This window comes from Larimichthys crocea, chromosome XIX (assembly GCF_000972845.2).
Source record: "Larimichthys crocea isolate SSNF chromosome XIX, L_crocea_2.0, whole genome shotgun sequence".
NCBI lineage: Eukaryota > Metazoa > Chordata > Actinopteri > Sciaenidae > Larimichthys > Larimichthys crocea.
The window spans coordinates 12,046,952-12,063,531 of NC_040029.1; the positions used below are offsets into that span (position 1 = coordinate 12,046,952).

The following is a 16,580-nucleotide window of genomic DNA, read 5'->3' on the forward strand; positions in this document are numbered from 1 at the left end:
TAACTCTGGAGCATTGTCGAGTTCAAAAGTCAAATTGAGTATCACTGAACGAGTTCAGTTGTTTTCAGTTGGATGGTTATTTATTCCCCCCTCCAAAGCTCTCGCCGGGTGCTTCCTGATACAGACAAGCTGTCATCCATTAACGTCTTTGAAGCACAGACTTATTGAACTCGTTTTCTCCAACACGTCTTCCTTTCTTTAATAATCCCCGAGGTTACGGAGGGTGTAGGTTATTCCAGCTGATTGGTGAGCAGCAGTTTGACAGCCTCTCTATCCGTCTCGGAGATTCACCACATCTGTCTTATTTATGAGCGATTTCCCTTTCAGGGTCACCGGCTCGCACTAAGCAAGCTGTTTCCCCGTGCCATAAAGTAACACCACAGGAAAGTAACTTTTTATTCAACCCGTCAGTGTCGGTGTCATATTCTCCATCACACTCTGATGGCTTTAAAAGGCTGAATGGATGGTGTTTTTCTTCAGTCTGTTATTGTTATGTGTAGGTTAATTGGATCTCATGGATACGTAGCTTATACCATGGAAACACAAAGATGAATACTAAACAGAGTGGAAGTGAGAACGCATTAAAATTAATTGACATTAATGACGACTCTGCTCCGGCAAACATTCCAGAGCGATGCAGCAATTAAGAAAAAAAAAAAGCTCTATTGAACCACATTCCACATTATGTCTCCTGGTCAATTATCAGCAGCTCTGCAGTCCCTGTCGGCTCCACACTTTACCTTGTTGTTTTGGTTCATCATCAACACCATGCAGCTGTTTCAGTGAAAAATCTCTAAAAAACCCAAAGTACTCTACCTGCTCGGCACCAGCCAGCAGACTAACTGAACGTAGTGGAAAAAAAACCCACACAGACAGAAGTAGAGTGGATCATAGTTGCTCTAGTCTGCTGGATGTGGATAAAACTGCTCGCTTTCAGTGGTCAGTTTCGGTGATTCATGCTTAATTAAAAGCAGTTTCATAGTTTTTACTCCCTGACCTGAGTAAAGCTGTGGGAACCGCAAATGTTTAGCAGTTTCCGGGTATAAAAATGGGCATAAAGAGGACACAAATCTGTCCTTTCCAAGCCATCTATGTAATTCATGGCATTTAATGATGAGCAGAAAAACTATCTTTGTTCTAAAGAGGCTCTTGTGTGCTTGTATCAAATCAATTAACTGAATAAAATAGTGATGAAGCTGAGCTGAGTGGTTGCAGGGTTTTCCTCCTCTCCCTCTCACTCGTTTCGGAGCAAATAGAGAGCGAAGCAGCAACACATCTCCATCAGGCAGCCATCACTAGTCGCCTCACGTCTGGTCACAATGGGCAGTGTGAGGGTGTGTGTGTGGGGGGGGGGGGTTAGGAGGAGAGAAAATGGAGAGTGCCATGTGCCTCTGACAGATCCCAGTGCAGCGTAATGAAGCTCACCGTCACTCTGGCTCATGTGACAGCTTCCTGAGGCCAGATGGCACTCAGTGTTATCCAAGAGACCACATCCTGGCACCTCCAGCACCCCCACTGCTGGAACCCAAATCTGTACTCACTGATGACCCACTGCGGCTATGGAGCAGGCGACAACCTGCGGGGCCGTCTTGCTGAAAAGTGTGGGGGAGCTTAGAACGTGTTGATGTACGACGCTGATAGCTCACTGTCTGTAATTAACAGCGTGAGCTGGCCTTGAAAGGTCAATGCCAGTCCCTAAGACGCCTACGATTTGTGTACTACCCTCCACCTTGTCGGAATGCACCATGAATGCACGTTCTCTGCCAGTTCCACAACGGCTCAGACTTTAGAGGGACCAGTAGAATGCAGCAGAGTTTGCATAAAAGAGACACTAAAACGTGACCCTGACCTGAATTTAAAACATTCAGTCTGAAGAAGTTGATAGTCCTGCTCATACCACAGTCATACATACCCCACGGAATCTCGAGGATCTTGATAATCAACAAATTCTGTGAATATATTTATTGTTATTACTCAATAATCACCAACTGGAGGCCATCGTTATCATTTTTCATTATAATGTAACCAGCCCATCTTGACTCCGGCGACTCCAACATCCATCTTGCAGTTGGCGGAATAAATAACAACCCTAATCTGGTGCCAAACTGATTCTTTACAGTCTGCTGAGTCATGCGGCAGTTTTGAACAGGACGAGCCAGTCTTGTTTTAGGAGCGTTGTGTAGGAGAGTTTGTTGCCTTGTTTTTTCTCGAGTTTCATCCTCGAACATAGCAGTCACATTTAAATGTCTTTTCCAGATCATCTTCCATTAGTCATCATAACAAGTGACTAAACATGTGGCCGTCACAAGATGTTCTGATCCATCCTTTGTTGTTGACGGTACACACTATTCTGGACTTCAGTAGCACAGTCGTACCTCTGAATCAACCCGAGGGAAACAGTGTAAGCGATCCAGCCACTAACTGTCCAACAGGGTGTGTGAGGTTAAAGTGGTGAAGGGTGATGAGTGTCTGATGACTTCTCTCACACTCCTCTTCTATCTTAGCCTGCCAGCACAGACACTATTGGAAGCCGTTCATCCCTTTTCCACAAGAAGTCTTCTTCGGACCAGGCCTCGCGGTGTTCACACACTTCACTGCAGCGTCGCACATTAACACCTTCCCTGCAGCAGCTTGAGGTATCCGTTTGAATCATTTCAACCGCCAAGAAACACCCAGGACACTTGTGGAGTGGAGGGCACTGCTGTGGTTTAGCTCATGTTTAGGTTTCTTGATCTCGATGGGTTGTTCTTTGGACGCTGCAAGGAAAGTTCTGTGCAAAGAAATTGCTCTACATGGCATAGTTAAATAACAGATGTTCACTTGTGATTTGAGAAACTTCTTTCACGTGGCAACTTTCATTCTGTTCCAGCTTTTGCAAATATCGCCGTTGCATTTTAAGGTGCACTGGACAAGATTTAAGGGTAGTCCAGAACTAACAAACCAAACACTGAGTCTAGATTGGACTTTTCACTTGCTCAACAAATTACTTCAAGTAAGGTCAAGTTAAGCCAGTGCAGAAGTGCCAATAACCTGCAGTTCCTCGAGTGGCCACTTGGTTACAGAACATTTCAACTTCCATAAGCCCCCATGTTCGCAGCAGAAATAAACATGTTTACAGCCTGGTACAAAAAACACCATGTTGATCCGCCATGTTTTTTTATAGTAATCCAGAACAAACAAACCAAACACTGACTCGAATTTGGACCTTTCACTTGTTCATCAAGCTCAACAAATTACTTCAAGTAAGGTCAAGTTAAGCCAGTGCAGAAGTGCCAATAACCTGCAGTTCCTCGAGTGTCCACTTGAAACTGGTTACAGAACATTACAACCTCCATAAATAGAAATAAACATGTTTACAGCCTGGTACAAAAAACACCATGTTGATCCGCAATGTTTTTTTTTTTATAGTAATCCAGAACAGACAAACCAAACACTGACTCGAATTTGGACCTTTCACTTGCTCCCAGAGCTCAGTAAATTAATAAACTGTTTTTCCAAGCCAAGTAGCCAGATTGTGTTATATGTTGCCAAGTTATAAAGACATGCACTGCTGCCTCAGATGATAACCGTGCTGACCCGTATTTGGTAGCTAATCTGGAAGCTCTCTTTATGTTGGGGTTGTATTCAGTTACTGCTAATGCAAACAACTTTCCACCATGTAGGGAACCAGATGTTTTTTTTAAAAAATTGTCAGCAGTATAGCTAGTTAGTTATGTAATTTATCAAAACATTTGACAAAATATGAAAATAATCACCCCTATTAAACATGTTAAACATCGCAGGAGTGTGTTGACTATGAGGCCCCGGGCGAGATCTCAATGTTGAGCCTCTATTGAGCCATCATCTTTAATTTAGCTTTTTATTTAGGAAGCACATTGCAGGCTGAAATAATGAAGTGCTCAAACTGGACCTTGAAACTGGACCCTGCCCCTCAATAACTGATTACAAACCAGTGCCCCCCCTGAGTCCGCCTGGGGTCCCTCCATTTTGTCTGTTTCATAACCCAGCAGAAAGAGAGTGAAGAGCTGCAGACAGCTGTGGTTTGTGCGAAGCAGCGCCTCTCCAACGTGTCATAAATATAAACAACACCTTCTTTTTGTCGCGCTCTACTACGGAAAATCATTATCAACGCACGATGGGAAGGTAAGGTGAGCGCAATGTTATCATGGCTGTTAGAAAATGGTGGCAGCTCTGTAAAAAAAATAAATAAATAGCTCAGGCTGTTATTATTAGTAGGCTTTTATCCACCAAATGAACAAACAGCATCGAGGGACACACACTTTTAGGTTAAACTGCTTTTGGCACAGCACCGGTCTGTTAATGACACCAAGGGGACCGAAGAGACACCAAACACCAAGCAAGTCTGGTTCTGTTTGGACCGACGTGCTGTTTTGGCTCAACTTCCCGTGCACAGATGACTTCCCTTCAGTGACTGCAACGACACAAGAATTGAATATGAGCACACGGGGTGAATCTACTGTGTGTCAATTAGCGGAGCCCGGAACACTCTTTTCTGTCAGAGTCGCAAATACACTTTGTGATCCGGGGACGGGTGTGTTTTCACATCAAGATCTGCTGCCTAACAAGATCACCATTTCTACATTGTCACTCTGGTTTTCTGTGTGTGTGTCTCTTGCCGTTCTTTGTTGTCTCTATCTGGATTCTCATCTGCATTCCCTCTCCGCCTCTCTCTCTCTCTCTCTTCATCTCTTTTTTTTCCCCTCTCTCTGCAGTGCACACTTTTCCAGAACACCTTTTCCCCCCGGCTCTCAGGCAACTAAATATAGTGACTGGTGCAGACAGCTCGGCCTTATAACAAATGGTAAGCAGAGCAGAGAGGAGCAGCGGTGCTGGCGATGGTGGCAGCGTTAGCGTATCTACTCTGGCTTCGCAGACAATGAACCACATGCAAACAGCAAAGAAAGCACACGGCAGATATATCACATTTAAAGCTGCAAGTAATGAAGATAAACAGAAACTAACACCGGATTCCACAAGAGTATACAGCTATTAAACAGGGCTTAATCTGTGCAAGGCTAAGTAGGATCGTATAAGTAAACTTAAAGACAAATAGAATTGGATTCATCAGAATTCATTTTCCATACAAAGACACTGAAAACAGCAGCAGAGATTTGAATTGTATAGTTTGGTGATTGGCTTACAAAACACAGGAAGTTGTCTATTGTGGGTCATGACTGGTAAAAAAGGCAAAAATACACAATTTCATAACGTTCTGCTGTTTTTCTCTGAGTGTCTTCATAAAAGAAGTCGTAGAAACCCTTTTGGATTGACTACATTACTGTATGCGTGGTTGGCCTTGATCATTTTTTCTGTCAATATCATTTAAAAGTCCACACTGCGTTTACCCCAACCACTCATGTTTTTCTAATAATATCTCTAAATTCCAAACAGAAAGTATCAAAATTCAAGAACTGCTTTACTACTTTGTTTAAAAAAGGTTAAGTCTGGGGTTAACTGGACTGTTTGTAGTTTCCATACAAGACACTGAATGGTCCCTTTTAAACATGGTTGGTTTCTTCTGATCCTTTTAGGGATACCCATGCCAGCGACTACACTACTCAAAAACAAAATTGAACCGCATGGTTCCATCAGTTTCTCCTGAATGTGACAAGTGTTGTGCATCTATTCTGATTTTGCCCAGCATTGAACAGATTTGGGGTGTTTTGAGTGGTCCAGCCACAACCTGTCCATCTGTCTGCAGAGACAGATGGACAGGTTGCAGAGACTGCGCCATGCAGATTGCTTCGTAACTAGGAACGGTGGTTGCTAAGAAGATTTTTCTCCTGATCTGGAAGTGTGCCTCAAGGAAATGTTGTCTATTATACAGGAAAAATGGAAAAATGAATGTACCCAATACATGGAATAGATTTAACAGAACATGGGGACCTTTCCTGGTTCAGCGTCACGTCTTGGAGTGTTGGGTTCGACTTGATTCATGCAATTTGATTTATTTTGAGACGATCTCTGTGATGATTCATGCAATTTGATTTATTTTGAGACGATCTCTGTGAACCCTTGGGAACGGTCTGAAAGCCTTTTTGTTCTGTTCTGTGTGTGTTCTATTTGGCGTTGTATTATTTTGTATGTCGCTGTTAATAGTGGAGTATTTCAAATGTGCTGAATGTTATCCCCTTTTTGTCTTTATTGTCTCCTGTAACTCTTCCAAAAGCCGTGGCATAAATTACACGGTATACTGCAGGATATTCATGGTCAAATATAGTATGCATCATCATCACCCCCAACCACGTCTTCCCAAGTGCCAACATCATCATCATTAGGAGTGGGTGATGTGGATAATCATTTTCTATTATAGGGCTATCAAAAATAATCAATATTTATATTAAATTATTAACTTTACCTCAGACCATCAACAATGAAAAATGGACAGCCAATCAAAGTAACTTGGGCATTTTGCCCAAGGACAGTTGGACTGGTGGGCAGAGATTGGGGACTTTCCATTTAGTGGATGATCCTCTACCCCTGAGCCACGGTCTAATTTAGTTAATATAGTGAAATAAGCTCCATGTTCTCATTAACCCCAATTAATAAGTGAGAATCTTTGGTTACTAGGGGCTTCTGTGGCTCGGAGGTAGAGCGGGTTGTCCACCGCTCCAGTCTGCATGTCGAAGTGTCCTTGGGCAAGATACAGAACTCCATATTGCTGTGCCATCAGTGTGTGAATGTGTATGAATGGTTAGCTCCTAAAAACTGATGAGCTTTGTCAGTTTGATCAAGTTTGTAACATCTAGGTAGATCATTACCCACCTGTGCATCTCTTAAAACTGCATGCATCTGTAATTTATATAGCAATACTCATTCAGGATATGTGTTTTGAAATTGTTTGCATCAGTTGACAGAGTCCACTGTTTGTTTCCTATTTCCTGCCAACAATCAATGATGGTTCCTTTTAACCATGACTGGGTCAGTTCTATAACTTTAAACATGTATTACTGTAACCCAAATCATGAACTTTCTCGAAACCTAGCCAAGCAATTTTTCTGCCTCACCCTAGCAATATCTTAAGATGTTGTCCTGTTGATATAGTGGCATCAGCGTGTCATTCTGGAGGGCACGGACAAATGATATGTTACAAACGGTTGCGTCAACAGTAAATGTATCTATGATTGACGGTTCGGAAAGAATGGGGTGTAAAATCTGTGCTGCTGATGTGTAGACGGGGAGTCTTCTTTCATTCTCAGTTTGCTTGGTAGAGGATATTTGAGAACACAGAGGCCTGTTTCTAAATCACACATCACTATTCGTGTTACCAGAAGAGAATGTGAGAACATTCCACAACTCCCAGCCCGTGCCAAACCACGGTGATGAGAATTTTTAATTCCTTCGGCTGAAGCATGTTTGAGGGTTTCTTCAAGCAACTTTTCAAGCTGAGGATTCTCGCTTTTCTTCTAGTTCACACATGTGCAAGACACTTCCTACACAGCCTAGCATCAACATCAGAACATGCAAATGAACTGCATCTTTGCCTGTTTCCGTCTTCTGAGTTTATAAATATCCCTCTATGTAAAATTTTGCAGCTCTGACTCAAGTTTAGTAAATCTGCCCAGAGGGAAGAACTTCGTTTGCAATCACCAATTAGACATTGCAGGCTGTCTGAGGTGAGAACGACGGGTTCACGGGTTCTTTTTTTGATCAATTTAGAGTTTACAAGCTGTTGCACAACAAAATGTTAGGACGTTTTTCAGCCACCATTTTCACAGCCAACACTTGAACAGAAGAGGGGCAACGCTCTGCAAGGAAAATGGCCACAGCGTCGCTCCCCCTCCTCAAGGATTTCAATAGCAAAGTGGCTCAAAACTGTTTTCCCTCAAAATGTCTGATATTATCTGCCTCCTCTCAGACTCAAACATCTCCGTGGGCAACAGACATTCAGATCCCAAACCTTTATGTCGAAGGCGAGATAAAGAATCCCTGTGTGAGCAAGAAGCTACTTTCATCTCACAGACAGAAACAGAATCAGATGCACAGCTCTGTGGCGCAGATACCGCCTCAGATCACGGATCAATTTTCCCAGCATTTTTAAGCTGCTGGATGTTTGATGCTGCAGAATGATTAAAGTAATTGAAAGGGCTACAAATGTAAGAGTCTTGGCTTAATTTGCATGTGCTTATCTTGGACTGTGGGGGTCATTCAAGGCTGTATTTGAATACAACCATTTGAAGGAACAAGAAGAATGCAGAAAAATGCAAACTACCACCTACACTGCCATTAGTAGCTGATTGGCACCGGGGAAAACAAAACTCATGATAGCTGGAGGCGGAAAAACACCTCAGACCATGCGCGCAATCAAGAACGAGAATGGTGTATCAAACATCTCTGCAGTGTGTGTGTGTGTGGATTTACCTGCTTGATTTCAGTGTACATTTGCTCTACAGGAATGACATCGAAAATCCATCATAACATACAGACCATGAGTAATTCCAGTTTAATTAAAGGCATCAACGACTGAACAATGTAATCAAAAAGAGCTTAAGAAGGTTTCCACCGTCCACCTCCCTGCATGTACGCTCAAATAGCAACATAAATGTCGTCCAGACCAGCCAGTTGGGACAACAATAGGATCCAATTAGTCATTAAATCAATCACGAAATCAATAACTCACTTTCAGAGTCACTCAGCCTCTTCCAAACTAATTAAAGCCACAGATTGGTAGACTCACCCAGAACTCCGAGTCGGTAGTTGATTGTGATGACGATGACGTTCCCGTAGCTGGCCAGGATGCTGCCGTCAATCATGTTGCCGGTTCCCTCCATGTAGGAGCCACCGTGGATGTAAACCATGACCGGCTTTAACCCATTCTCATCGTGGATATCTGCAAAGAGGAGAATAACATTTAGAAAATTGTTGCCTTTCCATCTGGCATCGAGCAAACAGTTTATGTAAAACCACATGCTTCGGTTAGATTCTGTTTGTGATGATGTGCTTTGAAACGGTATCCCAAAAAATAGCACCTCTATAAAATGATGGGTTATTCTGAAGCCACATTTAAACAAGACTGAATGGCAGAGTTCAGTGCTGAATTGTTCGTTGGGAAGGTTTTAAAGGCATCAGGAAGAGCTCAGTCATTTTCACAGATCTGAGGTCAGCTTCTTTTCATTGATGCTGTTGCTGCATTTTGAATCATATGTAGGTAATAGCTGCTAATGTTGTGTTAGTTTAATGGTGGCACTGTCGTGTCATTGACGCAGACACAAAGATAAAGACGTTTGCTTATGTTAGCTTACTCAGTATTACTGCATGATGCCACATTAACACAATGAAAGACTTGGTCTGGCTCACAGGAAGTAGGATGTTGGTGTAAGTCTGCCATTGGACAGCTATTTCAGTGAGCGTCCGCCTCACTTCCTGCTGCTGAGAGAAAATGACCCTAACCTTGTCGCTATCTGTGAGGAAGTAAACAAGTTAGCATCTGTTGCCTTTTCTTTCGCAGGGTTTTAGTTGTTTTAATGCCAGGGTTCACCTCCACACATGCAAATGTTCCACCAAGTTCCCCCTCAACATATTGCAAGGGCACTGTCTCTGCAACCTGCCCAAAGTCTGGCTATGCAAAACTAAAAGATATAAATAACAATGACAAATATTCTTTCACAAATGACCTTAAACATATCTTTGGAATCTCTTAACTGATTTATTTACTGACCCACATCAGCTGATGTCTGTCTATATTGATCTCTTGTGGGGATGAAATCCACTGTGGAGAACTGATACTTCATGAGTTTGGCACCCACTAGTGGTTGTCATAAGCAGCACATAGAGTGCGTTTTAACCTGGATTCCATCAGAACATATGAATAAACATAACATAAATCTGACTTTTATTCTTCTACTTCTGTCTGAAACCGAAGTCTTTAATATGAAGAACTGGAACAGCTTGGATAGAACCATTGCTTCACTGGAAACATGGGCGACATTCGTTCGCGACGTTGTTATCAACGAACAAACAGACATATCAGTTGCTGGGAAATAGATTTGACCATTTATGAACTCGGTACAGCCAACAAGAAGGCTAGATGTTGCAGAGATATGGTTTGACATTCTCCAGTAGACTCCATGGCTCCATCTCCATGGCTTTAACCCTGCAATCTCTACATCTGTCTCCCCTCCTGCCTACTCCATTTGTTCTTTGTGTAATATGCAGGGAACGCTGCAATTAGACCAGATGAATACCTTGTTTATGAGGCTCTCCAGTTTTGTGATTAAGCTGGGTGATTAGTACATGTGTAGGTGGTGATTATAAATTAAGAGCCGGTCCTTTGCATGAAAGACGATATAAGGAGATGATATAAATCCTCCCAACAAGTAGGGTTCATAATAAATCAGCCGGCTGTACCTTCATCATCAGGAGCCCCCGGCTGATTTCAACATGAATTCTTCTGTGTGTGTGTGTGCTATACGACTAAAAACAGGCAGTCTGTCGCAGAAATTGTTTGTCCACAGATTTTTTCTTCACTTCACTTCACTCTTTTCAGCCCGAGAAAAGAAAGTATCATTATCTTCCTCACACGGCCCAGCGTCTCTGATCTTCTGCACTACAGTAAGCGTCGGTTGCCTGGAACCAACAGCTGAACGAAGCCATTATCCCCAGCCCCGCCAACCAGGCTGCTTGGAAGTCTCTCAAATGTCATTCGGATGAGGGCATCTGCTGAGGAAAATATCGAGACGATGCTGGTGCGAGAGATTTGAAGCCGCGATATGGAGCTTACCGTAAACTCCTAGGCCTTTATTCGAAACAGGCGTCTATTAGACAAAAGCGTTTATCGGTTTTATCATGACTTAGCAGGAAACCTGTTTTATGAGTCATGTCGTCACTCTGGTGACATGTTCACTGTTTTCAGTTTTTTATTTCTGCCACTGTTTTCACTACTACCATCAATGAAACCCAGTATTTGTTGAGTTTTAAACAGAGCTGCTGATCCTCGCCGTGGGTTAAACCGGAACGTTTCTCTTCCGGTGGCCGTAGGCTGTGGCGAGCACGACGCTGTGCAACAGGAAACACCGGCTGTACTGTACTGTATATGTTGCACCTCGGTGGGCTTGGCGAAAAGCAACACAAGCCAGTCAGGCAGCAGGCGAGGAGGGGAGAGACGGGAGGGGGGTGTCAAGCAGGCGCAGGGCAGGAGGAGTGTATCATTCTCCTCCTCCGCATAAGAAAACAGCGAGGCAAAGGAGTCGGAAGCAACCCACAGTGACAGGTTATTAATCTCCGCTGTGCTCTGAGTGGGTGCCTCGGCTTTGCTAATGTGCCTGTATCTCTTTCACCGCTCCTCACCTGCAACCGAGCAGAGGGAGGTGTGTTTTAGAAGGAGCTGGGGTCGGACCCCGGGCGGATTCACTCCGGTTAAATACAGGCCTGCTGATTACAGACAAGCAGGACGGTGTCAATAAGTTCCTGTTTGTCATTCAGTTCTACGTTATGAGAGGCCCGGTGGAACAGCGTGGGTGGTGGAAACAACCTTGAAGAGGCAGATGCACATAAAACAAGAGCGCCCCCATTAAGTTGTCATAGTCTCTAACTGATACGCATCTGATGGCCGCTGCCGGCCTTTGTGGGCTCAGACAAAACTATTCGGCTGGCTCTCCATCAAACAAAGAGGCAAATTGACTGTTACTACCCATCTCTTTTGGTGTAGTGCAGCGGTAGAGTCAGAAGTCAGGAGGGAGGAGAGGGAGGGGGGGTCCACTCAGGGTATTTTGATCCACCGGAGAGACGCCCTGCAGATTTAGAGCCGTGTTTTATAGCTGGGGAAGAAGAGGGTGGTCTCGGGGCACCACGTCCCAATCGTGTCGGAGTGCACTTAAAACTAAAGAAATCAAACCGCTTCGAGTGCTCTCCTCGCTCGCCGCCGTACTGTCTCTCGCTCTCTGCTCTCTCATGGGTCCGTGGAGCTTCCTGGGTGACTGTGCAGCGAGTTCGTCCCGGACATTCATCACTGCCACCCGGGCCGGGTGGATAATATATTCCTCCACTGGCTGTGCAGCGTTGCACACATTACTCATCTCTATATGGGTGAGGGGAAACAGGGGACGGTGTTTGGGGAGGGGGGGGGTGGGCTATCTGAATTTTCCATTCCTTTCAGCATTTCCTACCGTTAGTGGCACGAATATAAATGGCAGTTAATGGAAACGTGCCCCCACCCCCCCCCCCCACCCAACGCATCGCTGCCTCTGCCTCCACCTCTATCGCTGCCATCACCGCTTGTCTGTCCCAGCATGCCTCTGCCAGAAAGCAACCTACTTCCTGTTCGATGCAGTTCTACTGACACGCCAAAAAAAAACAGCAGCCCTCTCTCCCGGAGTCCTTATGTGGCCCGGAGTCACGGAAACGCCGAACGCTGCATGCCGAGCATGCTGTCAAAGGACCAAATACACCAAATGAAACATGGACCATTATGTTCACTACAGTAAATGAAAATACTTTTTTTTTATTATTATTTTTACTTTATCTAAGCAGATCAGTCACTGAGATGCAGTTCTAAGCAACAGAGTCAGGAGGCAGGGCTGATCCAGCATCAGTTTTCAATATATATCAAAAACTTTGTGTGCTAATATGCAGCAATATATTTTAGTTATGTGGGCATGTATTTCAAATACCGTACATGTTGTATGACATAAATATGCCCATATTTTGATGCTATATATATATATATATATATATATATATATATTATATATATATATATATATATAATTTTTTTAAAGTACTATAAAATATAGTGCATCATTACCTAGCATAATGTATAGTATAGTAATATATATAGTATAATGTAGTAATATCTAAGAGACAATCATTAAAGGTCCATGTGTAGAATTTAGTGGTGCTATTGCAGATTGCAGAAGTAACTGAATACCCCTCGCCTCACTCCCCCTTTCCAAGCATGCAAGAGTGGCCTAATTAGAGCCCGTGTTCGTTTGTCCTTTCTGGGCTAGAAACACAGTGCAACCTGGTGACATCAAGGGTTCATCAAGTAACATCTGAATATCATGTTCCATTTCTGCACTTCTTCTATATATGCAGCCCCCATGCTCTGAACTCACCAGAATGTTCTTTCCACTGTGTCTCTTTCCAAAGTAGGAAAGTAATTACAGTAAAATCTCAAAAAGCAATTCTCGTAATGCCCATAACACTTCTTGTTCTGGGGACATAATTGAATAATTAGAATTGCGGGTGCATTTGATTCAAATGGGACTCTCCAGGCGAGCACTTCTGACAAAAAGCTCATTTATCAGTAAAGAGCAAACTTCCAGAAGAAGTGACGTGGGAGGGTGCAGCACAGAAGGTCTCAGAGAGGTTGTCTGCAGCGCCGCAAGCTTTTTCTCTGCAGCAGCCGCCGAGCTATAGGTGGAACCACAGGGGATCCACACGAGTAATTCATTGCCACTGCAGATGTTCAAACAGTCAGAGTGCATCGATCCTGCGTGCTCTCCTGAAAACACCGGCAAGCCAAGGTAGCGCCTGGAGACGCTCTTTATCCAGTCCTTTCACCATACTGAAATCTTCTTTTGAAGTGCGTCGGTGTTTGTCTTCTTCCTTGCCCTTTCAAAGTGGCACCGCACAAACTAAGACAAGAAAAGCTGACACCTGTAACGTTCTTTTGCGTCTGTCTCTATATATGGAGTATTGTGTGAGTAGGAACACTTGTGCTTACATAATCAAAGGCTTTAAGTTTCCTCTTTAAATTCCAAGGTGGATATCGTCCTTTTTCCCCCACACCAGCTGTGGGCAGATGGTGTGTTTTAATCTGTTCTGTCTCCCACAGATCGGGCCCCGCTGATTTCAGGTAAACTATGCTACATCTGTTAGGTGCAAATCCAATATATGATGGTATTTCCTAACCGGTGTGATGAATGCCCAGAGGAAATTTAAGCTTTTAGAGAATCCAGGCAGAGCAAGACTAAATATATTACAGCTTCCTAAAGAAAATACGAGTTTTCACTTTATAAAACCAATTTAGGGATCATTTTCCCGTGAAGAGGAAAATTTAGCTTGCATTAAAAGAAATAAAAAATCTCTAAGCTTGAGTTTTTAAACATTTGTGCTTCACTTCATTGCATTTATTTGAAAATGTAACCAAAGGAACTCCCGTTTTTTTTATCCCATGCATGTACGTATATTGAGAGCAGCTGGGGGTTCGGGATTAACGGGACACTTCCCCCCCTGGAGGAGCATTGTCATGAGATTTAAACCCCAAATGATATAGGGTATACTAACTTTTAAAAACATTTCTAATAACTGTAGGCCTTTACCTCAAAGGGACAGTTTAATAAAAGATGCTATCAGGTTGCATTATGGGAAGTGTAGGATCCACTGTCTTTGAAGTTTGACCCGTACGTTGGACCAAAAGTCAGGATACATTGGCCTTGAGTGCTTTCTACAACTCAATCAGGACAAGACAGAAATAATAATATTCGGGCCCAAAGACCAGAGAGAACACCTCTCCCAGCATTTTCAATCCCTGGCCCTAAGGACAAAAGATCAGGTCAAAAACTTGGGAGTGACCCTTGATTCCGACCTCAACTTTGAGACCCATATAAAAACAATAACCAAAACATCATTCTATCACCTTAGAAATATTACCAAAGTCAGACCATTCATCAACAAGGCTGACACAGAAAAACTAATTCATGCTTTTGTCACCTCAAGACTTGATTACTGTAATGCCCTTTTGTCTGGTCTTCCTAAAAAAACAATAGGCCGCTTACAACTGATACAGAACTCTACAGCCCGAGTACTGACAAAGACCAGAAAGAGGACACACATAACCCCCGTTTTAAAAGCCTTGCACTGGTTACCCGTTAGTTTTAGAATTGATTTTAAGATTCTCTTATTGGTTTTTAAATCACTGAATGGCCTGGCACCGACCTACCTTTCTGACATGCTACAGAGGTATGTACCAGGCAGGTCCCTCAGATCCTCGGCATCTGGACTCCTAGTTGTCCCCAGAACCTCCACAAAGAAGTTTGGTGAGGCCGCTTTTAGCTACCGCGACCCCCATCTCTGGAACAGCCTGCCTATGGATCTGAGGGACTGCACCTCTGTAGACATTTTTAAAAAACAACTTAAGACATACCTCTTTAGCCTGGCTTTTACCTAAGCTGCCATTCACTACTGAATTGTTATGCCCTGATCACTTGCTGTTACTTTTATCTCTGGTGCTTATCTACTGTACAGGTCATACCTACTTCTATAGCAACTGTTTTTTACTGTTTTGTACTTTTTCTTTTAATTTCTAGTTTTTTATGAAACTGCTCTACTGTCTATTTCTGTTTTTACTTTTTACTTACTTTCTGTGAAGCACTTTGGGCTACAATTGAGTATGAAAGGTGCTATATAAATAAATAAAGTTGAAGTTGAAGTCGAGTACTCCTCAATCAATGACCTATCATCATTCAAAATACAAGACCAGAAGACGACTGACTCTGGTGAAACGCTAGCAACGCAAGCTGATCTAGAGTTTCAATAGATTAAAATTCAGACCGATGGAGAATGCACTGTCTGAAATGAAACTTTTATTTTGAAAATATATTTCTGAAGTGTTTTGTGGGGACTAATGAGCACAGACAAGCTAAGAAAGTCAGACATTATCGAGAGATAGATGAACACATTGTTGGTTTGGTTATTTAATATACAGTAGATGAGCACCGGACGAATCCTTTATTGGCACCAATTTTCTATATAAAACTGGCAAAAAAAAAAAAACTAAAAAAAGACTAGAGCTAGATTTGCATCTGTAAGAGTGTAGTAGTGACAACAGTGACAATCTGCACGTAATTATCCCCTGATGGGCGGCTGCAGCGGCTCACTGTACCAGCAGCGACTGAATTAAAACGATTTTACTTCATATCTTAACAACAACACTAACTCTGCTCATCACTACATTGTATGTTGTACTTTTGAAAAGCGGCTCTCCGGCTCTGGATTTCTCGCTGAACCTTTAAACCTACAAGGTCATCGGTGTGTTGATGAACAAAACAAACACACGCTCGTGTGGGCGGCAGTTCTGAAACCGGGGTGCTCCATGTCCCTGATGCATGGTCTTTATCACCGTGTGTGTGTGTGTGTGTGTGTGTTACTGAACATCCAACGTGTAGCTACTGTTTAAAAATCAATAGAGAAAATAGAAAGGATGCTGAGTGTTTGCTCATTTCTATGAAACATCTCTGTTCCTGGTGTGAGTGCATGTGAATACAAATACAAGTAAAGGTGCGGCCTCAGTGCTTTACTTCAACGTGTTAATGACTTCAAATAATTGTTTATATTTCACTCTTGCATATGCAATAAGGACACAAATGTGAGTTTGATACATCAGACTCCAAAAAAACAAAACATGTAGAGGCTTTGTGAATGTAGATCTATGATGATTTTTAATGATGTGTCGCTCATTAATATTATTTGTTTCATTATTATATAACGGGAAACAGCGTTAGCCCCACTGACAGTATAAGGAATGGATGGTGTATGTGTCCACACTTGTTAATCCTGCATAACTTTAAGTCTTAATATAATGTGAACAGGTGAGTTGTATATAAATTCACCCTCAGTAC

The 16,580-nt window shown here is 42.9% G+C and overlaps 1 protein-coding gene across 2 annotated transcripts in view; it reads right to left on the reverse strand.

Annotated features, from left to right (window-relative positions):
- Positions 1–16,580, reverse strand: part of nlgn4xa (neuroligin 4 X-linked a) — a 93,507-nt gene that overhangs the window by 43,066 nt on the left and 33,861 nt on the right. For both annotated transcript variants that reach the window (XM_027291759.1, XM_027291760.1), the window contains one exon: positions 8,699–8,851. In XM_027291759.1, the coding sequence (XP_027147560.1) occupies positions 8,699–8,851 (153 nt within the window). The remainder of the gene's footprint in view (positions 1–8,698; positions 8,852–16,580) is intronic.